At 58.7% G+C, this 24,404-nt stretch overlaps 1 protein-coding gene across 1 annotated transcript in view; it reads left to right on the top strand.

Moving 5' to 3' along the window:
- Positions 1 to 24,404, top strand: part of MYO1D (myosin ID) — a 260,781-nt gene that overhangs the window by 70,863 nt on the left and 165,514 nt on the right. Inside the window, exons 5-11 of the mRNA XM_054176932.1 lie at positions 5,943 to 5,996; positions 7,583 to 7,678; positions 9,660 to 9,776; positions 14,743 to 14,946; positions 16,910 to 17,055; positions 17,337 to 17,451; positions 20,548 to 20,718. Of these exons, the coding sequence (XP_054032907.1) occupies positions 5,943 to 5,996; positions 7,583 to 7,678; positions 9,660 to 9,776; positions 14,743 to 14,946; positions 16,910 to 17,055; positions 17,337 to 17,451; positions 20,548 to 20,718 (903 nt within the window). The remainder of the gene's footprint in view (positions 1 to 5,942; positions 5,997 to 7,582; positions 7,679 to 9,659; positions 9,777 to 14,742; positions 14,947 to 16,909; positions 17,056 to 17,336; positions 17,452 to 20,547; positions 20,719 to 24,404) is intronic.

Raw genomic sequence — 24,404 nt, 5'->3', positions numbered from 1 at the left:
AGGCACTGGCAGTGCCCTGTCACTGTAACCCCACTGCTGTCACAGCTCCCTACAGAGCTGTGTTGCTCAGAGGTTTATGGAATCATAGAATCAACCAGGCTGGAAAAGACCTCAGAGATCATCGAGTCCAACCTCTCACCCAACTCCTCCTGACAGCCAAACCCTGGCTCCAAGTGTCACATCCAAGCCCCTCTTGAACACCTCCAGGGATGGGGACTCCACCATCTCCCTGGGCAGCACATCCCAGTGGCCAATCTCTCTGGGATGAATTTCTTCCTCACCTCCAGCCTGAACCTCCCCTGGCACAGCTTGAGACTGTGTCCTCTTGTTCTGGTGCTGCTTGCCTGGCAGAAGAGACCAACCCCCACCTGGCTCCAACCTCCCTGCAGGGAGTTGCAGAGAGCAAGAAGGTCTCCCCTGAGCCTCCTCTTCTGCAGGCTAAGCAACCCCAGCTCCCTCAGCCTCTCCTCCCAGGGCTGTGCCCCAGACCCCTCCCCAGCTTTCTTGCCCTTCTCTGGACACCTTCCAGCAGCTCAACCTCTTTCCTGACCTGAGGAGCCCAGAACTGGACACAGGACTCCAGGTGTGGCCTCAGCAGTGCTGAGCACAGGGCACAAGGACTTCCCTGCTCCTGCTGGCCACACTCTTCCTGCTGCAGGCCAGGCTGCCCTTGGCCTTCTTGGCCAGCTGGGCACACTGCTGGCTCCTGTTCAGCTGCTGTCTACCACTACCCCCAGGTCCCTTTCTGCCTGGCTGCTCTCAGCCACTCTGCCCCCAGCAGGGGGTAGGTAGGGTAACCAGAACAAAAGCTGAGATCAATGGCTGTCCTCTCCCTGGGGGTGTTCCAGGCCAGGCTGGATGAGGCCTTGAGCAGCCTGGGCTGGTGGGAGGGGTCCCTGCCCGTGGAAGGGAGATTGGAACTGGATGATGTTTAAAGACCCTTCCAACCCAACCCATTCTATGAATCTCTCAGCACCTTCTCCTTCTCCAGCCTCAGGTCATCTCCTGAGCTCACAGGAGGAAAAGAAGGGGGAAGGAAATCATCTTGTGTGCACTAGTTGCAAACTTAATGACTGTCCAGAGGAGGCAGCTGGCTGGCACCTGGCAGCTGAAGGATCTCACCTCTGCTGCAGGATAGCTGGTGCCAGCTGTGTGGAAGAGGGCTCTGTGCCAGGCACCCTGTGGGCCAGGGGCATTAACTGGATGAGGCCTTGACCAACCTGGGCTAGTGGAAGGTGTCCCTTCCCCTGGCAGGGGTGTTGGAGCTAAATGATCTTCAAGGTCCCTTCGAACCCAAACCATTCTGTGAATCTGTGAACCTAACCTCTGCAGAGCTCCTTTCTGTGTCCCACACCGAGTCCTGGCTGGTAAAGAAAAGCAGAAGGCACCAAGGTCTGCAAGCAGCAGCAGTGTGCTTGAGCAGTGTCCTTCTGGAGCGCTGCCACAGCCCTGGCTGTGCTTTTAGGAGCCTTGACTTGATCTGTTCCAAGTCCCCCCCAGCATCATTTGTTTCCCCACGCCGCTGAGCGGTGGCTGAAGGCAGGGGGATGTGTGAAGCTGTGCAGAGAGGCTGGGCCTGGGCCCTTGCCAGCTCTCACCATGTGTGAGACACACAGGTCTGGCTTTCACTGGGAGCTCTGCCCACATCTGCTACCATTCTGCTTGTTTGTCTTTTGGCCTCCCCCCATCGCTTCCCTGCAGTCTCTCTGCAGGCCAAAGGCTTTCCGGTCGTCGAAGCGAAACGAACCAAGGCCAGACCCAAATATTGCTCCCCTGGTGCTTGCCTGCAGAAGGGAGGTGGGGCTGCAGCTTGGGTGACCTGCATCCTGAGGCTTCCTGTCGTGTGCCTGGGCTGAGGAAAACGCCCAAGTGAAACTTGGCTGCGTTCTGAGGGCGGCTGAGGTCGTGCTCCGAAGAGAATCACAGCCTCACAGCATGCCAGGGGTTGGAAGGGACCTCTGGGGAGCTGCCAGACCAACCCCCCCCTGCCAGAGCAGGAGCAGAGGATCCTTTGACAGGATCACAGAATCAATGAGGTTGGAAAAGACCTCAAGGATCATCAAGTCCAACCTGTCACCCAGGATCTCCTGACTACTAAACCATGCAGCACACTGCATTGCACAGAGGCCTCTGGCTCCTGGGTCATCATAGAACCAGCCAGGTTGGGAAAGACCTCAGAGATCATAGTGTCATAGAATCAGTCAGGGTGGGAAAGACCTCAGAGATCATAGTGTCATAGAATCAGCCAGGGTGGGAAAGACCTCAGAGATCATAGTGTCATAGAATCAGTCAGGGTGGGAAAGACCTCAGAGATCATAGTGTCATAGAATCAGTCAGGGTGGGAAGGCACCACAAGGATCATCCAGTTCCAAGCCCCCTGCTTGGGAAAGACCTCAGAGATCATAGTGTCATAGAATCAGTCAGGTTGGGAAAGACCTCAGAGATCATAGTGTCATAGAACCAGTCAGGGTGGGAAAGACCTCAGAGATCATAGTGTCATAGAATCAGTCAGGGTGGGAAAGACCTCTGAGATCATAGTGTCATAGAATCAGCCAGGGTGGGAAAGACCTCAGAGATCATAGTGTCATAGAATCAGTCAGGGTGGGAAGGCACCACAAGGATCATCCAGTTCCAAGCCCCCTGCTTGGGAAAGACCTCAGAGATCATAGTGTCATAGAATCAGTCAGGGTGGGAAAGACCTCAGAGATCATAGTGTCATAGAATCAGCCAGGGTGGGAAAGACCTCAGAGATCATAGTGTCATAGAATCAGCCAGGGTGGGAAAGACCTCAGAGATCATAGTGTCATAGAATCAGTCAGGGTGGGAAAGACCTCAGAGATCATAGTGTCATAGAATCAGCCAGGGTGGGAAAGACCTCAGAGATCATAGTGTCATAGAATCAGTCAGGGTGGGAAGGCACCACAAGGATCATCCAGTTCCAACCCCCCTGCCATGGGCAGGGACACCCCACACTAGATCAGCCTGGCCAGAGCCTCAGCCAGCCTGGTCCAGGGCCTCAACCACCTCCCTGGACAACCCATCCCAGGGCTTCACCACTCACATGGGGAAGAACTTCCTCCTCATCTCCAGCCTGAATCAAGTCCAACCTATTACCCAACACCTCCTGACAAGTAAACCATGGCTCCAAGTGCCACATCCAAGCCCTTTCTGAACACCTCCAGCACAGGGCAGACAGGCAGACATCCAGGTGGGGCTTGCCAGAAGCAGGTCCAGTGGCTGTGCAGGGCAGCAGGAGCAGCTGCCCTGCCGCTCTCCATAGCTCAGCCTGTGTGTGGCTGTGGCTGCAGCATTCAGGAAGGCTCCATTGCCTGTTGGCTGGATTCCTGCCACAGCCACCAGAGCTTTTGCTGCCCTGTCACACTGCCCTGAGTGCTCTGCAGATGGAGCTGTCGCTGAAACAGTGCCCTGGAGTCAGAAGGTTCACCCTGAGGGCAGGGTGCCAGGAGGGAGGGGACAGCCTCTGCTCACTGGCTCCCTGGGAGAGGACAAGGGGCAGTAGATGGAAACTGCAGCACAGGAGCTTCCACCTCAACACAAGGGGCAACTTCTTGACTGTGAGGGTCCCAGAGGCCTGGAACAGGCTGCCCAGAGAGGTTGTGGAGTCTCCTGCTCTGGAGCCTTCCCAAGATTGCATCAGGAGAGGCTGAGAGCCTCAGTCTGGAGAGGAGAAGGCTGAGAGGGATCTGATCAATGCCTATCAATAGCTGAGCGCTGGGGGTCAGAAGGAGGGGACAGGGACAGCCTCTGCTCACTGTGCCCTGGGATAGGCCAAAGGACAATGGATGGAAACTGCAGCACAGGAGGTTCCAGCTCAGCATGAGGAGGAACTTCTGCACTGTGAGGGTCCCAGAGCCCTGGAGCAGGCTGCCCAGAGAGGTTGTGGAGTCTCCTGCTCTGGAGCCTTCCCAGCCCTGCCTGGATGTGTTCCTGTGGGACCTGTGCTGGGTTCTCTGCTCCTGCTCTGGCAGGGGGGTTGGACTGGAAGCTCTGCAGAGGTCCCTTCCAACCTCTAACATCCTGTGAAAGCAGCCACAGCACATCCCAAAGGCTCTGGCAGGGGGGTTGGACTCGATGATCTCTTTGGGTCCTTTCCAACCCCTGACATCCTGTGATCTGTGATGCTGTGACCCTGGCCTGGGCTTGGTGCTGTGGTACCCAAGGCCCTAAGGGGCCTGTGGAGTGTTTGGTTGTAGTCACAGGCTCCTGCTTTTCACTCCCAGCCATTCAAGAGCTCTGGAGCAGGCTGCCCAGGGGGCTGTGGAGTCTCCCTCTCTGGAGAGATGCCAGACCTGCCTGGATGCATTCCTGTGTGATCAGCTCTGGGTGCTCCTGCTCTGGCAGGGGGGGTGGATTGGATGAGCTTTCAAGGTCCCTTCCAACCCCTAACCTTCAGTGATCCTGTGAAACTAACAAGGTTTGGTTTGACTCTTCCATGAGCACAGCCCTGTGCTTGCCTCATGGCTCTGCTGGGTGGGAGCAGGACACTGCAGCAGTTCCCCAGGCTGGCCTTCCTGAAGCACAGACTCACAGAGACCCTCTGGATCCCCAGGTCCAACCCAGAGCCCTGCTCTACAAGGTTCACCCCTAAACCATAGCCCCAAGCACCACATCCGAAGCACCTTTAGACACCTTCAGGGCTGGGGACTCCACCACCTCCCCAGGCAGCACATTCCAATGGGCAATCTCTCTCCCTGTAGAACTTCTTCCTCACCTCCAGCCTGAACCTCCCCTGGCACAGCTTGAGACTGTGTCCTCTTGTTCTGGTGCTGGCTGCCTGGGAGAAGAGACCAACCCCCAGCTGGCTCCAACCTCCCTGCAGGGAGTTGCAGAGAGCAAGAAGGTCTCCCCTGAGCCTCCTCTTCTGCAGGCTAAGCAACCCCAGCTCCCTCAGCCTCTCCTCCCAGGGCTGTGCCTCAGACCCCTCCCCAGCTTTCTTGCCCTTCTCTGGACACCTTCCAGCAGCTCAACCTCTTTCCTGACCTGAGGAGCCCAGAGCTGGACACAGGACTCCAGGTGTGGCCTAAGCAGTGCAGTGTACAGGGGCAGAATGACCTCCCTGCTCCTGCTGGCCACACTCTGCCTGATGCAGGCCAGGATGCCCTTGGCCCTCTTGGCTGCCTGGGCACACTGCAGGCTCATGTTCAGCCTACCATCAACCAGCACCCCCAGGTCCCTCTCTGCCTGGCTGCTCTCAGCCACTCTGCCCCCAGCCTGCAGCACTGCCTGGGGTTGCTGTGGCCAATGTGCAGCCCCTGGCACTTGGCTGTGTTCAATCTCCTGCCCTTGGCCTCTGCCCATCTGCCCAGCCTGGCCAGGTCCCTCTGCAGAGCCTCTCTACCCTCCAGCAGATCAACTCCTGCCCCCAGCTTGGTGTCAGCTGCACATTTACTGCTGCTGGACTCAATGCCCTCATCCAGACCATCAGTGAAGATGTTAAAGAGCACAGGGCCCAGCACTGCTCCCTGGGGCACAGCACTGGTGCCTGGCTGCCAGCTGGCTGTGGCACCATTCACCACCACTCTCTGGGCTCAGCCTCCAGCCAGTTCCTCACCCAGCTCAGAGAGCTGCTGCCCAAGCCAGGGGCTGACAGCTTGGCCAGGAGTTTGCTGTGGGGGATGGTGGCAAAGGCCTTGCTGAGGTCCAGGCAGACCACATCCACAGCCTGCCCCACAGCCCCCAGGCTGTCAGCTGGGCATGGAAGGAGCTCAGGTTGGTCAGGCAGGACCTGCCCTGCCTGAATCCTTCAGTCGCTCTGCATCAGATTCTTTCTCTGGGTTGGAGACTCCAGCCCCCTGGCTCTCAGCTCGCTGGTGATGCTCAGGACAGACCCCCTGGGAGAGAAGCTGAGCTTGGGGCTGGCCTGGCAGTGGTGTCTGAGGGGTGGCCACATCCACTCACCTGTGTCTCTGCTCTCCCCACAGTCCCGTGTGATCGTGCAGCAGCCAGGGGAGCGAAGCTTCCACTCTTTCTACCAGGTTGGTATCTGCTTGCTGCTGGCAGAGGTGAGGCAGCTCTGAGAGCCTTCAGGCTGCCTGTGTTCTGCAGAGGGCTCCCCTTGCTGCTGCAGCTTGGGTGCTCTCAGGTTCCCTGGCTCTGTGGGGAAGGAGCCTGGGTCCTTCAGGCCCCTGTCAGCACAGCTGTGAGCGGCAGCAGGAGGTGAGCCAGGCCGGAGTGGCAGAATGCTGCTCTGTGCTCACTGCTCTCTTTGTCAGGACTCCAAGCCCTCTGTTTCCTCTGGAGGCCTCTGGCCCATATGGAACTCATCTCATGACACCAAGCTGCCTTCCTTCTTTGAGGGCAGCTCCTCCTAATGCCTTCCACAGTGAATGGTGCTGCCCTTGGCTGCCCTCGGGGCAGAGGCTTGGCTTGGTTGGCAGTGAGGGACCCTGGGGTTTGTTTGGGGGACTGGCACTCAGGCAGCCCTGCAGGCTGGCAGTGTCAGCACCTCCCTCAGCTCTCTCTCACCTCCCACTGGGACAGTCCCTGTGCAGAGCAGGGCAGGGGAATGTGACTGCCAAGACACATCTGTGGCCTGTCAGAGATGGGAACATGTCTGCTCTGGCAAGAGGCTCAGCCTTGTTTTGTAAGCACTCCTGGCACTCAGAAAGACAGGGGAGGCCTTCTGGTGGCCTGGCAGTGCTTCAAGGGCCCAGCAGAGAGCTGGGGACAGAGCTTTGAGCAGGGCCTGATGGGACAGGACAAGGGGGGATGGTTGGAAAGGGCAAGAGGGAGCTTGAGAGTGGAGAGAAGGAGAAAGGTTTGGCACTGAGGGTGGGGAGAGCCTGGCCCAGGCTGCCCAGAGAGCTGGGAGCTGCCCCATGGCTGGCAGCAGTGCAGGGGAGGTTGGTTGGGGCTGTGAGCAGCCTGCTGGGGCTGGGGCTGTCCCTGCTGGCTGCAGGGCTTGCACTGGAGGAGCTTTAAAGGTCTCTTCCCACCCAAAGCAGTCTGGGATCCCAGACTGGCATCCCTGCTGGCTGCAGGGGGGTGCACAAATGACCTTTCCATGTCCCTCCCCACCCAATCTAGTCTGGGATTCTATGTGCAAACCACCCCAAGGCCTTTGTCTTCAGGAGGAGCCTGAGGTGTTTGTCTGTGCTGCAGAGCTGCTGCCAGGATCTGCCCACTTGCAGGTAGCCTTGCCCAGGTGCAGCAGCTCCTGCAGCAAGAGCCAAGAGCATTTCCTGCACTGGCACAACTTCTGCACTGAATCCAGCCCAGCCCTGGTGCTGCTGTGCTGCTGCTGCTGCTGGGGAGGTCACTGAGCTGCTTGGGGGCAGCCTCCCAGGTGGGGATGCACAGAACCCTCCTAGATTGGGCTGGATGAGCTTTAGAGGTCCCTTGCCACCCTAAGCAGACTGGGATTCTCTGCCAGTGGTTCAGCCAACCGCTTTCTGCCTGTGGTTGGAGCCCTGCCCTGCTGCAGGCTGTGTGTTTTGCACATGTGGTGCTCCAGGCACTGCAGCTGATTCCTCTGCAGCAGCAGGTTGATGGTTTTGTGGTTTGGTTTTGTCAAGCAGATGGAGAATTTGCTTCACCCTTTCTTAAACTCCTCTCTGTACAGCTCCTCCAGGGAGGGTCTGAGCAGATGCTGCACTCTCTCCACCTGAAGAAGGATGCATCTGCATACAGCTACATCTCCCCTGGAGCACAGATAAAGGTGAGGCTCTTGTCAGTGAGCTGCAGGCAACCTGTCTGCAAGTTCTAACAGCTCCTTGAAATACCTAAAGTACACATGGAGTCCTGCAGCAGGAAATGTGCAGACAACACCAAGTTGGGGGCAGGAGTTGAGATGTTGGAGGGCAGAGAGGCTCTGCAGAGGGACCTGGCCAGGCTGGGCAGATGGGCAGAGGCCAAGGGCAGGAGATTGAACACATCCAAGTGCCAGGGGCTGCACTTTGGCCACAGCAACCCCAGGCAGTGCTGCAGGCTGGGGGCAGAGTGGCTGAGAGCAGCCAGGCAGAGAGGGACCTGGGGGGAGTGGGGGACAGCAGAAGGGAACAAACCCACAGGGATTTCAGAATGCTTTCAGTACCTCTGGAGTTGTCCTTAGTGCCCTCTGACACAGGCTCCAGACACAAGTCTCCTTTTTTAACTGCCTATTGAGAGGCCTTCTGGCAAACAAGGCCAGAGAGCTGCCCAGAGCCTTTAGCAGTTTCTCTGTCAACCTGCAGTGCCAACAAAGCCAAAGGGCTGGGAGGGGAAGGGAGGCAGAGGCTCACCTTGGGAAAGGTGGTGACCAGAACCCCACTGCTGGTGCCCTGCTCAGGGTGTCTGTCCCTGCACTGCTTGGGGCTGCTGTTCTGGGTGTTTTGAGGGTCACTTCTGCCCTTTCACAATCAGTTCCCTGGGAGCTGAGCTCCCCAGTGGTGCTGTGCTGGATTGCTGTAGCCCCTGCTGGTGTGTGGCTGCCCCGGGGCTCAGCCTACAGCGCAGGGCATCAGAATCACCTGAGAAATCTTGGGGCAGGCTGGCATGTGAGAAGCAGCAAAGCCCACAGCTGTTTCTCTTGGGTGTGAGACTCTCTGCTTCCTGACTCTTTGCTTTCTTTGGGTCAGGAACTGGCTGGAGGCTGAGCCCAGAGAGTGGTGGTGAATGGTGCCACAGCCAGCTGGCAGCCAGGCACCAGTGCTGTGCCCCAGGGAGCAGTGCTGCGCCCCAGCCTCTTTAACATCTTCATTGATGATCAGGATGAGGGCATTGAGTCAGTCAGCAGCAAGTTTGCAGCTGACACCAAGCTGGGAGCAGATGTTGGTCAGTTAGAGGGCAGAAGGGCTCTGCAGAGGGACCTCGACCGACTGCACAGATGGGCAGAGGCCAACAGGATGGCATTCAACAAGTCCCAGTGCCAGGGGCTGCACTTTGGCCACAGCAACCCCAGGCAGAGCTACAGGCTGGGGGCAGAGTGGCTGAGAGCTGCCAAACAGAGAGGGACCTGGGGGTGCTGATTGACAGCTGCCTGAACAGGAGCCAGCAGTGTGCCCAGGCAGCCAAGAAGGCCAAGGGCATCCTGGCCTGCAGCAGGAAGAGTGTGGCTAGCAGGAGCAGGGAGGTCATTGTGCCCCTGGACTCTGCCTTGGTTAGGCCACACCTTGAGTCCTGTGTCCAGCTCTGGGCCCCTCAGTTTAAGAAGGACATCGAGACACCTGAAGGTGTCCAGAGAAGGGCAACAAGGCTGGGGAGGGGTCTGGAGCACAGCCCTGTGAGGAGAGGCTGAGGGAGCTGGGGTTGCTTAGCCTGCAGAAGAGGAGGCTCAGGGGAGACCTTCTTGCTCTCTGCAACTCCCTGCAGGGAGGTTGGAGCCAGGTGGGGGTTGGTCTCTTCTGCCAGGCAAGCAGCAGCAGAACAAGAGGACACAGTCTCAGGCTGTGCCAGGGGAGGTTTAGCCTGGAGGTGAGGAGAAAGTTCTTCCCAGAGAGAGTTGTTGGCCACTGGGATGTGCTGCCCAGGGAGGTGGTGGAGTCCCCATCCCTGGAGGTGTTCAGGAGGGGCTTGGATGTGGCACTTGGAGCCATGGTTCAGCCATGAGGTCTGTGGGGACAGGTTGGACTCAATGACCCTCGAGGTCTCTGCCCTCCTTGGTGGCACTGTGCTGCTGTGCCAGCTGCCTTCCTGTCTCCCCCACCCCTCTCTCCCTGCAGTGTTCCATCCACGACGGAGCAGAGTTCAAGGCGGTCGCTGACGCCATGAAGGTGATCGGCTTCAAGCAAGAGGAGATTCAGACTGTCTACAGGGTTGTGGCAGCCATTCTGCACTTGGTAAGCTCCCTGCCCACAGCTGGGGGAAGGGCTGTGCTTCAGCAGGCCTCCAGCAGCCAGCATTTCCTTGCTGCAGAAGCACTTGGAGGGATCTGTGGGCTGGAAAAGCCTCTCCAGCTGCCAGGGGTGAGTGAAACTCCTCCCTGGAAGAGGAATCTCATTCCTGCAGACTCCAGGTCACAAACCAGATGCAGCACAAAGCACTGGGAGCTGGGAAGTGTTCTGAGCAGGAGGTAGGGTTTGGCAGTGAAGGGCTCAGCAGCTCTCACCTCAATGTCCTCACAGCATCCCCACTGTGGCCTTGCTGGAGGGATGCTGCTGGAGCCAGGAGAGCCCTGAGGGAATCCTCCCTTCACCTGAGCTCCCCAGGGACACACAGAGCCTCCTCCCCTGCACAGTGTCCCTGCAGCTCAGCTCTGGTTTCCCTGAGGAGAGGCACTGCAGGTGGAGGAGGTTCCTTCAGGAGGGTGGGAGGACAACCACAGCTCTTTTCCAGGCCCTTCTCCTCCTTGGAGTGGTTGTGCCCCAGTGCTGCAGAAGGGCAGGAGGCAGAGCAGGTCAGGCCACACAGAGCACCTCCTGTGGCCAGTGCAGTGGGACTGGCACTGAACCCTGGCACTGCCAGTGCTGGGGATCAAGCTGTGCTGCCAGTGCACTCTCAGGCACAGGATCACAGGATACAGAATGCAGAATGAACCAGGTTGGAAAAGACCTCAGAGATCATCCAGTCCAACCTCTCACCCAGCACCATCTGAGCAACTCAACCATGGCTCCAAGGGCCTCAGCCAGGCTCTTCCTGAACACCTGCAGGGATGGGGACTCCACCACCTCCCTGGGCAGCACATCCCAGTGGCCAATCTCTCTTGCTGGGAAGAATTTCTTCCTAACATCCAGCCTGAACCTCCCCTGGCACAGCTTGAGACTGAGGGTCACAGATCACAGGATCATGATATGAACTGCTGAACATGAGCCAGCAGTGTGCCCAGCTGGCCAAGAAGGCCAAGGGCATCCTGGCCTGCAGCAGGCAGAGTGTGGCCAGCAGGAGCAGGGAAGTCCTTGTGCCCTGTGCTCAGCACTGCTCAGGCCACACCTGGAGTCCTGTGTCCAGCTCTGGGCTCCTCAGGTTAGGAAAGAGGTTGAGCTGCTGGAAGGTGTCCAGAGAAGGGCAAGAAAGCTGGGGAGGGGTCTGGGGCACAGCCCTGGGAGGAGAGGCTGAGGGAGCTGGGGTTGCTTAGCCTGCAGAAGAGGAGGCTCAGGGGAGACCTTCTTGCTCTCTGCAACTCCCTGCAGGGAGGTTGGAGCCAGGTGGGGGTTGGTCTCTTCTGCCAGGCAAGCAGCAGCAGAACAAGAGGACACAGTCTCAAGCTGTGCCAGGGGAGGTTTAGGCTGGAGGTGAGGAGAAAGTTCTTCCCAGCAAGAGAGATTGGCCACTGGGATGTGCTGCCCAGGGAGGTGGTGGAGTCCCCATCCCTGGGGGTGTTCAAGAGGGGACTGGATTGGAGCCATGGTGTAGTAGTCAGGAGGTGCTGGGTGACAGCTTGGACTTGATGATCTTTGAGGTCTTTTCCAACCTGGTTGATTCTATGATCACAGGGTCCCAGATCAGAGGATGTTAGGGGTTGAAAGGGACCTCCTGAGATCATCCAGTCCAACCCCCTGCCAGAGCAGGGCCATGGAATCCAGCACAGGTCACACAGGAACACATCCAGCTGGGGCTTGCAAATCTCCAGAGGAGACTCCACAACCTCTCTGGTCCAGTGCCCTGAGCTGTGCTGGCTCCTCAGCTTCCCAGGACACATCCCCTGGGGAGGTGACAGCATCACAGTGGCAGCTGCAGCCTGGCCTTGCTGTGAGCTGCAGTGAAGAGGAAATGCTGCATCCAGGATGTTTGCTTAATGTCATTGCCACCACTAGACCCTGAATCTCGAGGCAGTGTTTGCTTAAACCTCTGCAAGTGTTTGCTGTCTTTCCTTCCCAAGGCTGAGCTGAATGCTGAGCAGGAGCCCTGCTCTGGCAGCCAGGAGCTTCTGCTTTCCCTGCATCATGGAATCACAGACTGGGCTGCTTTGGAAGAGACATTAAATGTCATCCAAGCCCTGCAGCCAGCAGGGACAGCCCCAGCCCCAGCAGGCTGCTCACAGCCCCAACCAACCTCCCCTGCACTGCTGCCAGCCATGGGGCAGCTCCCAGCTCTCTGGGCAGCCTGGGCCAGGCTCTCCCCACCCTCACTGCCAAACCTTTCTCCTTCTCTCCACTCTCAAGTTCCCTCTTGCCCTTTCCAACCATCCCCCCTTGTCCTGTCCCATCAGGCCCTGCTCAGAGCTCTGTCCCCAGCTCTCTGCTGGGCCCTTGAGGCACTGCAAGGCCACCAGAAGGTCTCCCTGGAGCCTTCTCTCCTGCAGGCTGCCCAAGGCCAACTCTCTCAGCCTGGCTCCCAGCAGAGGGCTTCCAGCCCTGCCAGCACTGCTGTGGCCTCCTCTGGCCCTGCTCCCCCAGCTCCCTGCCTGTGCTGAGGGCTCCAGAGCTGCCCCAGCCCTGCAGGGGAGGTCTGAGCAGAGCAGAGCAGAGGGCAGAATCCCCTCCCATGGCATCCCATCGACACAGGATGCTCTGCATTCCAATGTAGGAGGAGGTTGCCTGACCTGAACAGCAGGTGGCACAGGGATGGGCTTGGTTGTCCTGACTCCCATCAGCATCACTGAGGGCTGTGGATTAGTGGTGCCCTGGCAGTGCTGGGCTTAGCTCTGGGCCAAGCACAACCTCCTCTGTGAGTCCCTTTCAGCAAGGGGCAGGCTGAGCAATCTGCTCTCTTGGCAGATGAGCTGCCAAGCCTCTCTCCATCATTTTCCACCAGCCCTGGCTCACTGGAGAGGTCCCAGAGGACTGGAAGCTGCCAAGGTGGTGCCCAGCCACAAGCAGGGCTGGTTGGATGAGCCAGGGAATTCCAGGCCTGGCAGCCTGACCTCAGTGCCAGGCAAGGCTATGGAATAGGATATCCTGAGTGCAGTCACACAGCACTGACAGGATGGCCAAGGGCTCAGGCCCAGCCAGCATGGGTTTAGCAAGGGCAGGTCCTGCCTGACCAACCTGAGCTCCTTCCATGCCCAGGGGACTGCCTGGTGGCTGTGGGGCAGGCTGGGGATGGAGTCTGCCTGGACCTCAGCAAGGCCTTGGACACCATCCCCCACAGCAAACTCCTGGCCAAGCTGTCAGCCCCTGGCTGGGACAGCAGCTCTCTGAGCTGGGTGAGGAACTGGCTGGAGGCTGAGCCCAGAGAGTGGTGGTGAATGGTGCCACAGCCAGCTGGCAGCCAGGCACCAGTGCTGTGCCCCAGGGAGCAGTGCTGGGCCCCAGCCTGTTCAATATCCTCATTGATGATCTGGAGGAGGGCATTGAGTCAGTCAGCAGTAAATTTGCAGCTGACACCAAGCTGGGGGCAGGAGTTGATCTGCTGGAGGGTAGAGAGGCTCTGCAGAGGGACCTGGCCAGGCTGGGCAGATGGGCAGAGGCCAAGGGCAGGAGATTGAACACATCCAAGTGCCAGGTTCTGCACATTGGCCACAGCAACCCCAGGCAGTGCTGCAGGCTGGGGGCAGAGTGGCTGAGAGCAGCCAGGCAGAGAGGGACCTGGGGGTGCTGGTTGATGGTAGGCTGAACATGAGCCTGCAGTGTGCCCAGGGGGCCAAGAAGGCCAAGGGCATCCTGGCCTGCATCAGGCAGAGTGTGGCCAGCAGGAGCAGGGAAGTCCTTGTGCCCTGTGCTCAGCACTGCTGAGGCCACACCTGGAGTCCTGTGTCCAGTTCTGGGCTCCTCAGGTCAGGAAAGAGGTTGAGCTGCTGGAAGGTGTCCAGAGAAGGGCAACAGAGCTGGGGAGGGGTCTGGAGCACAGCCCTGGGAGGAGAGGCTGAGGGAGCTGGGGTTGCTTAGCCTGCAGAAGAGGAGGCTCAGGGGAGACCTTCTTGCTCTCTGCAACTCCCTGCAGAGAGGTTATGGCCAGGTGGGGGTTGGTCTCTTCTGCCAGGCAAGCAGCAGCAGAACAAGAGGACACAGTCTCAAGCTGTGCCAGGGGAGGTTTAGGCTGGAGGTGAGGAAGAAGTTCTACAGAGAGAGAGAGAGATTGGCCATTGGGATGTGCTGCCTGGGGAGGTGGTGGAGTCCCCATCCCTGGAGGTGTTCAGGAGGAGCCTTGCTGGGGTGCTTGGTGCCATGGGTTAGTTGTTTAGGTTGGATTGGTTGATGGGTTGGACTCGATGATCTTGAAGGTCTCTTCCAACCTGGTTCATTCTATTCAATTCTATTCTGTTCTGTTCTATTCTGTTCTGTTCTGTTCTATTCTGTTGTTTTCTGTTCTATTCTGCTCTGTTCTGCTCTGCTCTGCTGTGCTCTGTTCTGCTCTGTTCTGATCTGTTCTGGTCTGGTCTGTTCTGATCTGTTCTGTTCTGGTCTGGTTTGGTCTGGTCTGTTCTATTCTGTTGTGTTCTATTCTATTCTGCTCTCTTCTGCTCTGCTCTGCTGTGCTCTGTTCTGCTCTGTTCTGATCTGTTCTGGTCTGGTCTGTTCTGATCTGTTCTGTTCTGGTCTGGTTTGGTCTGGTCTGGTCTATTCTGTTGTGTTCTATTCTATTCTGCTCTGTTCTGCTCTGTTCTGCTCTGCTCTGCTCTGTTCTGTTCTGATCTGCTCTGCTCTGTTCTGTTCTGGTCTGGTCTGTTCTGATCTGTTCTGGTCTGGTCTGGTTTGGTCTGGTCTGTTCTATTCTGTTGTGTTCTATTCTATTCTGCTCTGTTCTGTTCTGCTCTGTTCTGCTCTGCTCTGTTCTGTTCTGTTCTGCTCTGTTCTGATCTGTTCTATTCTGCTCTGTTCTGTTCTGCTCTGCTCTGCTCTGCTCTGCTCTGCTCTGTTCTGATCTGTTCTGTTCTGATCTGTTCTGTTCTGCTCTGCTCTGTTCTGTTCTTGCTGCTTCTTGCAGGGGAACCTGAGGTTCTCAGTGGATGGTGACACCCCTGTGATCGAGAATGCCCAGCTGGTGGCCATCATTGCTGAGCTGCTGGCCACCCGAGCCGAGCTGGTGGAGAAGGCTCTGCTGTTCCGCACGGTGGCCACCGGCCGCGACGTCATCGACAAGCAGCACACCGAGCAGGAGGCCACCTACGGCCGAGATGCCTTTGCCAAAGTGAGCTGCACTTCCCTCTCTCTCTGTGGGACAGGGCCTCAGCCCCCTTGCTCCTGCTGCTGCCTGGTGCTGGGGCTGCTCCTGCTGCAGCCGAGGGTGGTGATGCCCGCGGGAGGCGCTCGGCCGCCTCGGCAGCTCCGCGGCTGGCACCGCTCGGCTCCCAGGAGGATTCCTGAGGGCATCAGTGAAGATCCTGGGCTGCCTCCAAAGCAGCGTGGCCAGCAGGAGGAGGGAAGGGATCCTCCTCCTCTGCTCTGCTCTGCTGAGACCTCACTTGCACTGCTGTGGCCAGCTCTGGGCCCCCAGCACAGCAGAGACTTGGAGCTGCTGGAGTGGCCACAAAGGCGATCAAAGGGCTGGAGAGTCTGACCCGTGGGGACAGGCTGAGGGAGTTGGATCTGCTTGTCCTGGAGAGGAGAAGGCTCCAGGGAGACCTTGGAGCAGCTAACCAGGACCTGAAGGGGCTACAGAAGAGCTGGGGAGGGACTTCTGACAAGGGCTGGGAGTGCCAGGAGGAGGAACAATGGCTTTGAGCTGGGAGAGGGGAGACTGAGACTGGAGATGAGGAGGAAATTCTTTCCAGTGAGGGGGGAGACACTGGAACAGATTGCCCAGGAAGGCTGTGGTCCTGAGCAACCTGATCTAGTTGGAGGTGAACAGGTACTGCAGCAAGCAGCAGGAGCTGGGCCAGGGCCAGGGGCAGCAGCTTGAGCTGAGCTTGGTGGCTCCAGGTGTTGCAGGCAGGAGCTGGGCCAGGGCCAGGGTCAGGGCCAGGGCCAGGGGCAGCAGCTTGAGCTGAGCTTGGTGGCTCCAGGTGTTGCAGGCAGGGGCTGGGGCAGGGGCAGGGGCAGCAGCTTGAGCAGAGCTTGGTGGTTCCAGGAGTTGCAGGCAGAGGCAGGGGCAGGGGCAGGAGCTGGGCCTGGGCCAGGGCCAGGGGCAGCAGCTTGAGCTGAGCTTGGTGGCTCCAGGTGTTGCAGGCAGGAGCTGGGCCAGGGCCAGGGTCAGGGCCAGGGCCAGGGGCAGCAGCTTGAGCTGAGCTTGGTGGCTCCAGGTGTTGCAGGCAGGAGCTGGGGCAGGGGCAGGGGCAGGAACTTGAGCTGACCTTGGTGGCTCCAGGTGTTGCAAGCAGGGGCTGGGGCAGGGCTAGGGGCAGGGGCAGCAGCTTGAGCTGAGCTTGGTGGCTCCAGGTGTTGCAGGCAGGAGCTGGGGCAGGGGCAGGAGCTGGGGCAGGAGCTGGGGCAGGGGCAGGAGCTGGGGCAGGGCAGCAGCTTGAGCTGAGCTTGGTGGCTCCAGGTGTTGCAGGCAGGAGCTGGGGCAGGAGCTGGGGCAGGGACAGGGGCAGGGGCAGGAGCTGGGGCAGGGGCAGGAGCTGGGGCAGGAGCTGGGGCGGGGGCAGGTGCAGGAGCAGGGGCAGGAGCTGGGGCAGGAGCTGGGGCAGGAGCTGGGGCAGGGGCAGGAGCAGGAGCTGGGGCAGGGCAGCAGCTTGAGCTGAGCTTGGTGGCTCCAGGTGTTGCAGGCAGGAGCTGGGGCAGGGGCAGGAGCTGGGGCAGGAGCTGGGGCAGGGCCAGGGCAGGGGCAGGAGCTGGGGCAGGAGCTGGGGCAGGGGCAGGAGCAGGGGCAGGAGCAGGGGCAGGGGCAGGAGCTGGGGCAGGGCAGCAGCTTGAGCTGAGCTTGGTGGCTCCAGGTGTTGCAGGCAGGAGCTGGGGCAGGGGCAGGAGCTGGGGCAGGAGCAGGGGCAGGAGCTGGGGCAGGGGCAGGAGCTGGGGCAGGAGCTGGGGCAGGGCAGCAGCTTGAGCTGAGCTTGGTGGCTCCAGGTGTTGCAGGCAGGAGCTGGGGCAGGGGCAGGGGCAGGAGCAGGGGCAGGAGCAGGGGCAGGAGCTGGGGCAGGGGCAGGAGCTGGGGCAGGAGCTGGGGCAGGGCCAGGGCAGGGCCAGGGCAGCTGCTCAGGCTGTGTTCCCTGCAGGCCATCTATGAGAGGCTCTTCTGCTGGATCGTGACTCACATCAACGATGTGATCGAGGTGAAGGACTATGACAGCACAGTCCATGGCAAGAACACTGTCATTGGGGTCCTGGACATCTATGGCTTCGAAATATTTGACAACAACAGGTGAGTGCTGCACCAGGAGGCTGCAGGAACACTGCCACAGGCTGCCCAGGGAGGTGCTTGAGGCCTCATCCCTGGAGATGTTCAAGGTGAGGCTCAGCAGGGCTCTGGGCAGCCTGCTCTGGTTGAGGATGTCCCTGCTGACTGCAGGGAGGGTTGGACTGGGTGAGCTTTGGAGGCCTCTTCCAAGCCAGGCCATTGTGTGATTCTCTGAGCCACCTTGGTGGAGGCCTGGGCTGTGCCTTCTCCTTCCTCACCTGCTTTTGTCTCTGGTCTTTGTGCAGCTTTGAGCAGTTTTGCATCAACTACTGCAACGAGAAGCTCCAGCAGCTCTTCATTCAGCTGGTCCTGAAGCAGGAGCAGGAGGAGTACCAGCGAGAGGGGATTCCCTGGAAGCATGTGAGTGCTTTGGCAGGGGAGGGAGAGGTCACTCTGAGGTCAGTGCAGCAGCCTCAGCCCCAGATCCAAAGCTGTTCCACATGCAGGCTGCCCTGGCAGTCCACAGGGCAGCTGTGTCCCTGCCAGCTGTCCTGCCAGGCTTGCTCCCTGCAGATCAGGCTGTGGAGAAGGCTCAGCAGTTACCTCCCAACATTCCCTTCTTTGCCATGGAGCAAATGAGCACAGCCTGAGGGAGCTGGGGCTGTGCAGTCTGGAGAAGAGAAGGCTCTGAGGAGACCTGGAGCTCTGGGTCCAGTTCTGGAGCCTCTGTGCCAGGAAGGCTCTGGAGGGGCTGGAAGGTGTCCAGAGCAGGGCCAGGAGGAGGAGCAGAGGGCTGGAGCTGCTCTGCTGTGAGCACAGCCTGAGGGAGTTGGGGCTGTGCAGGCTGGAGAGGAGAAGGCTCCCAGGAGACCTCATTGTGGCCTTCCAGGATCTGCAGGGGGCTGCAGGAAAGCTGGGGAGGGACTTTTGAGGGTGTCAGGGAGGGATAGGACTGGGGGGGATGGAGCAGAAATAGAAGTGGGGAGATTGAGATTGGCTGTGAGGAAGAAGTTGTTGGCCAGGAGGGTGGTGAGAGCCTGGCACAGGCTGCCCAGGGAGGTGGTGGAAGCCTCCTGCCTGGAGGTGTTTGCAGCCAGGCTGGAGGTGGCTGTGAGCAACCTGCTGTGGTGTGAGGTGTCCCTGCCCATGGCAGGGGGTTGGAGCTGCCTGAGCCTTGAGGTCCCTTCCAGCCCTGACAGCTCTGTGATTCTGTGATGCCAGTCACATCCCTGTGGCTCTCAGCTCTGAGTGCTTCTCTGCTTTCCCCACTTGTAGATATCCAAGTGTAACAATGCTGACTTCTCCTCCTTGAATTCCTTTCCTGATGCCAAGGCCAAGCTGCCAGGTTTCCCCTGTGGTGACTGCACAGCTGAATTTTAACAGACACTTTGAAATGCACCCTGCAGTAGAGGATTTTTAGCAGAGGCCTTGAGACTTGCATGAGGTGTTGGAGAAATCACCTTCACTGCTGGCCAGATCTTCCAGCCCAACCCCCTGCCAGAGCAGGAGCACAGAACCCAGCACAGGTCCCACAGGAACACATCCAGGCAGGGCTGGGAAGGCTCCAGAGCAGGAGACTCCACAACCTCTCTGGGCAGCCTGCTCCAGGCCTCTGGGAGCCTCACAGTGCAGAAGTTCCTCCTCATGCTGAGCTGGAACCTCCTGTGCTGGAGTTTATAACCATTGCCCCTTGGCCTATCCCAGGGCACAGTGAGCAGAGCCTGGCCCTGGCCCTCCCTCCTGACCCCCAGCCCTGAGCTATTGATAGCCATTGATCAGATCCCTCTCAGCCTCTCCTCCCCAGGCAGTGCTGCAGTCCCTTCAGCATCCTTGCAGCCTCCCCTGGACTCTCTCCAGCAGATCCCTGTCCCTCCTGAGCTGGGCAGCCCAGAGCTGGATGCAATACTCCAGATGTGGTCTCACCAGGACAGAGCAGAGGGGGAGGAGAACCTCCCTGGCTCTGCTGGCCACACTCCTCTGAATGCAGCTCAGGTCCCCTTGGCCTTCTTGGCCAGGGCACATTGCTGCCCCATGCAGAACTTGCTCTCATAGAATCTATAAGGTTGGAAAAGAGCTCAGAGCTCATCAAGTCCAAGCTGTCACCCAACACCTCCTGACAACTAAACCATGGCTCCAAGTGCCACATCCAAGCCCCTCTTGAACACCTCCAGGGATGGGGACTCCACCACCTCCCTGGGCAGCACATCTCAGTGGCTAACAACTCTCTCTGTCCACCAGCACTCCCAGGCCCTTTCTGCCATCAAGGCAACAGCTGTACCAAAGGCCTGCTTGTGGCATACTCATTCTGTCAGGGGGGTTCTGGAGGTCACAGAAGCTGTGCCAGGGTCCCTCAGACCACATCTGACTGAGTTCAGGTTTTACCTCTGCACACAGGCACCACAGGCAGCTCAGTGCTGACTTGAGAGATCCTTTCAAGCTGAAAGCTGAGCAGGTATCCTCTTGGCTGGGCCTCTGAGGTCTGTCCTGGGGCTGAGCAAAAGGAGCACAGCTATCTGCAGCTGTAGCTCAAGGAATTGTGGAGGAAAAAGCAGCAGGTTTCATTTCCAGTGTGTGGGAGTGAGGCCTGGTAGAGAACTTCTGCAGGAACCTGAGCCCTGAGAGTTCAACCTGGAGATGTTCAAGATCAGGTTGTTCAACCTGGCTAAGAGAAGGCTCTGGGGAGACCTTAGAGCAGCTTTCCAGTACCTGAAGGGGCTGCAGGGGAGGAACTTGTGACAAGGGCTGGGAGTGACAGGATAGGATAGGATAGGATAGGATAGGATAGGATAGGATAGGATAGGATAGGATAGGATAGGATAGAATAGAATAGAATTAACCAGGTTGGAAAAGACCTTTGAGATCATCCAGTCCAACCTATCACCCAGCACCATCTGATCAACTCAACCATGGCACCAAGGGCCTCATCCAGGCTCTTCCTAAACACCTCCAGGGATGGGGACTCCACCACCTCCCTGGGCAGCACATCCCAGTGGCCAATCTCTCTTGCTGGGAAGAATTTCTTCCTCACCTCCAGCCTGAACCTCCCCTGGCACAGCTTGAGACTGTGTCCTCTTGTTCTGGTGCTGCTTGCCTGGCAGAAGAGACCAACCCCCAGCTGGCTACTATGGCTTTGAGCTGGAAGAGGAGGAGTTGAGACTGGAGATGAGGAAGAAATTCTGCAGAGTGAGGCTGGGGAGACTCTGGCACAGGTTGCCCAGGGAGGTGGTGGAGTCCCCATCCCTGGAGGTGTTCAAGGCCAGGCTGGATGAGGCCTTGAGCAAGCTGTGCTGGTGGGAGGTGTCCCTGCCCATGGCAGGGGGTTGGAAGTGGATGATGTTTGAGTTCCCTTCCAGCCCAGCCCCTTCTGTGACCCCATGGATCTGCACAGCCAGAGCTGATCGCTTCTCCCGGGAGCAGCGGGCCCCATTCCCTGCTCCCGGCCGTTGTGCTCAGTGCTGCTTTGCTGCCTGTTCCCTGGCCAGAGTCCCCCTGAAGCCTGCCCCTTGTGTTCTGCAGATTGATTACTTCAACAACCAGGTGATTGTGGAGCTGGTGGAGCAGCAGCACAAGGGCATCATTGCCATCCTGGACGACGCCTGCATGAACGTCGGCAGAGTCACGGACGAGATGTTCCTGGAGGCTCTCAACAGCAAGCTGGCCAAGCACCCTCACTTCTCCAGCAGGAAGGTAACAGACTGCTCCCTGCCCTCACCACTGCATCCCTGTCCTGCAGGATCCCTTCTCTGGCTTCCTCAGGGTGCCTGGCAGCGCTGGGTGACAGCTGCCTGAACACGAGCCAGCAGTGTGCCCAGCTGGCACGGAAGGCCAGTGGCATCCTGGTGTGGGTCAGGAATGGTGTGGCCAGCAGCAGCAGGGATGGAATTCTGCCCTGTGCTTGGCACTGGTGAGGCCTCACCTCAAGTAGAATCATAGAATCATGGAATCAACCAGGTTCAACCAAGCAAGCAAGAGCCTCTAAGATGAGTTGTGAGCCAGAGTCAGGCTCTAGGGCACTGTGAGCCCCTGGCAGTGCCCAGAGCTGTGGGCAGCAGTGCAGGGATGCTGCTGCCCCAGCTGGTGCCTGTGTTCAGCTGGCCCCAAAGGGAACCTTTGTGGTGTGCCCTGTTGGTACCACAGCCTCCGCCCCAGGCTGCTGTAGATGTCATAGGATCACAGCCTCAACCAGGTTGGAAAAGACCTCAGAGATCATCAAGTCCAACCTATGACCTAATCCCTAACACCTGCTGACAGCTAAACCATGGCTCCAAGTGCCACATCCAAGCCCCTCTTGAACACCTCCAGGGATGGGGACTCCCCCACCTGATGCTGATGTGGTGGTGTGAGTTCGTAGGCTGGACTTGATGAGCTCAGAGGTCTTTTCCAGCCACAGCAACCCCAGGCAGTGCTGCAGGCTGGGGGCAGAGTAGCTGAGAGCTGCCAGGCAGAAAGGGACCTGGGGGGACTGGTGGACAGCAGCTGAACAGGAGCCTGCAGTGTGTCCAGGGGGCTAAGAGGTCCAAGGGCATCCTGGCCTGCAGCAGGAAGAGTGTGGCCAGCAGGAGCAGGGAAGTCCTTGTGCCCTGTGCTCAGCACTGCTGAGGCCACACCTGGAGTCCTGTGTCCAGTTCTGGGCTCCTCAGGTCAGGAAAGAGGTTGAGCTGCTGGAAGGTGTCCAGAGAAGGGCAAGAAAGCTGGGGAGGGGTCTGGGGCACAGCCCTGGGAGGAGAGGCTGAGGGAGCTGGGGTTGCTTAGCCTGCAGGAGAGGAGGCTCAGGGGAGACCTTCTTGCTCTCTGCAACTCCCTGCAGGGAGGTTGGAGCCAGGTGGGGGTTGGGCTCTTCTGCCAGGCAAGCAGCAGCAGAACAAGAGGACACAGTCTCAAGCTGTGCCAGGGGAGGTTTAGGCTGGAGGTGAGGAGAAAGTTCTTCCCAGCAAGAGAGATTGGCCACTGGGATGTGCTGCCCAGGGAGGTGGTGGAGTCCCCATCCCTGGAGGTGTTCAAGAGGGGCTTGGATGTGGCACTTGGTGCCATGGTTTAGTTGTCAGGAGGTGCCGGGTGACAGCTTGGACCTGATGACCTCTGAGCTCTTTTCCAGCCTCAGTGACTCTGTGGGGTTGTTACCACCCAGCGTGAGGCGCAGCCCCGGGGAGCCGCCGCAGCAGCTGCTGGGCGCAGTGCAGGCTGCCTGGGCTGCCTTTGGGTCGCTCCTCTCTCTCGGCCCTGGGTCGGCAGAGGGAGCTCAAGCCTGGGCTGTGCGAGAGCAGCTCCGCCGCAGGCAGCCGAGGCGCGGAGCTTGCGCCTGGCCATGATGTCATCCGCGCCCAATGGCTGCGCAGCCGCCTGCCCGGCGCGGCCCTGCGGGGCTGCTGCCGCACACGCTGCCGCCGGCGCCATTCGCGCTGCTGCTCCGTCCCTGCCCTCTCATTTGCGGTGGTTTTCCTCTCCCCCTCGCTGGCTGCAGACCTCGCCCAGCCCAGGCTGCACCCCGGAGCGAGCCAGGCCCCTCCAGCGGCGCCGGCTCTGCTGCGGTGTCAGCCTGAGCAGCCTTCATCTGTTCCTCCCCCCCGGCAGCAGCCTGCGAGCACGGGCACCGGGCTGAGGAATCTGAGGCTCGGGGTGAGCAAACCAGGGCCTTTAACGTGGTGGTGCCCCTCAAAGAGAGAGCCGGGGCCGCTGCCCTGCCCCTCCCGCCCCAGCAGCAGGCTTTATGTAGGTCAGGAACACCGAATCAGCCTGCCTGGGTTAGAAAGGTGCTAAGGGCTGCCTGCGGGGAGCCTGGCTGCAAACAATAGGCCGGCACGGGGCTCCTTTGGAAAGGAAAGCAGCCGGCTTCTTCCTCCCAGCTGTGGCTTTCCCGGAGTGCCCTTCAGCTGCAGCACACCTGACGGCTCTGCCACTGCCATCCCGGCCGAGGGGGCAGCAGGAGCCCTGCTGTCGGCCCCAGTTGCAGCTGCTTAAGCCGCGGACACAGCAGCACCTTCTGGGTGTCACAGCAGCACAGAATCCCCAAGCTTGGAAGAGACCTCAAAGCTCAGCAAGTCCAACCTGTCCCCACAGACCTCCTGACTAGACCATGGCACCAAGTGCCACGTCCAATCCCCTCTTGAACCGCTCCAGGGATGGGGACTCCACCGCCTCCCTGGGCAGCACATTCCAGTGGTGAACGACTCTCTCAGGGAAGAACTTTCTCCTCACCTCCAGCCTAAACCTCCCCTGGCACAGCTTGAGACTGTGTCCTCTTGTTCTGGTGCTGCTTGCCTGGGAGAAGAGACCAACCCCCACCTGGCTACAACCACCTTTCAGGTAGTTGTAGAGGGCAATGAGGTCTCCCCTGAGCCTCCACTTCTCCAGGCTAATCAACCCCAGCTCCCTCAGCCTCTCCTCCCAGGGCTGTGCTCAAGGCCTCTCCCCAGCCTCGTTGCCCTTCTCTGGACATCTTCAAGTCTCTCAATGTCCTTCCTAAACTGAGGGGCCCAGAACTGGACAGAGTAAACTCAGCCGAGCCCAGGGCTTGTGGGAAGCTGCTCAGGGGTTCTCCATTTCGATGCAAATTGCCTCTTTTAGCAGTGCTGATGGCTGTGAGCAGCGAAGCCTGGGGCTGGAGGCTGAGGGGACAGTCTCAGGCTGCACCAGGGGAGGTTTGGGCTGGAGGTGAGGAAGAAGTTCTACATAGAGAGAGAGATTGGCCATTGGGATGGGCTGCCCGGGGAGGTGGTGGAGTCACCATCCCTGGAGGTGTTCAGGAGGAGCCTTGCTGGGGTGCTTGGTGCCATGGGTTAGTTGTTTAGGTGGTGGTGGATTGGTTGAGGGGCTGGATTCGATGATCTTGAAGGTCTCTTCCAACCTGGTCTATTCTATTCTATTCTATTCTATTCTATTCTATTCTATTCTATTCTATCCTATTATAATCTGTTCTGTTCTATTCTATTCTATTCTATTCTATTCTATTCTGTTCTATTCTATCCTATCCTATTCTATTCTGTTCTATTCTATTCTATTCTGTTCTGTTCTATTCTATCCTATCCTATTCTATTCTGTTCTATTCTATTCTGTTCTGTTCTATTCTATCCTATCCTATTCTATTCTATTCTATTCTATTCTATTCTATTCTATTCTATTCTATCCTATCCTATCCTATCCTATCCTATCCTATCCTATCCTATCCTATCCTATTCAATCCTCTGCAGTGGGGTAGAGGGGGAAGGAGCCCAGCCCCTGGAGCCGTGCAGCTCAGTGGATGTGAGGTGGCAGAGAAGGGAACTGAGGTTCTGGGCTGTCCTTGGTGCTGTGAGTGGCTCCATCGGGGCTGTAGCAGGCGGCGCCTGATGCAGTGAGAGACAGAGAGAGAGGTCTGAGCTTCATAAAGTCTGGGG

This window comes from Dryobates pubescens, chromosome 36 (genome assembly GCF_014839835.1).
Source record: "Dryobates pubescens isolate bDryPub1 chromosome 36, bDryPub1.pri, whole genome shotgun sequence".
Lineage (NCBI taxonomy): Eukaryota > Metazoa > Chordata > Aves > Piciformes > Picidae > Dryobates > Dryobates pubescens.
Note: the sequence above shows the minus strand (reverse complement) of the source record. Positions and strands in the feature narration are given on the sequence as shown.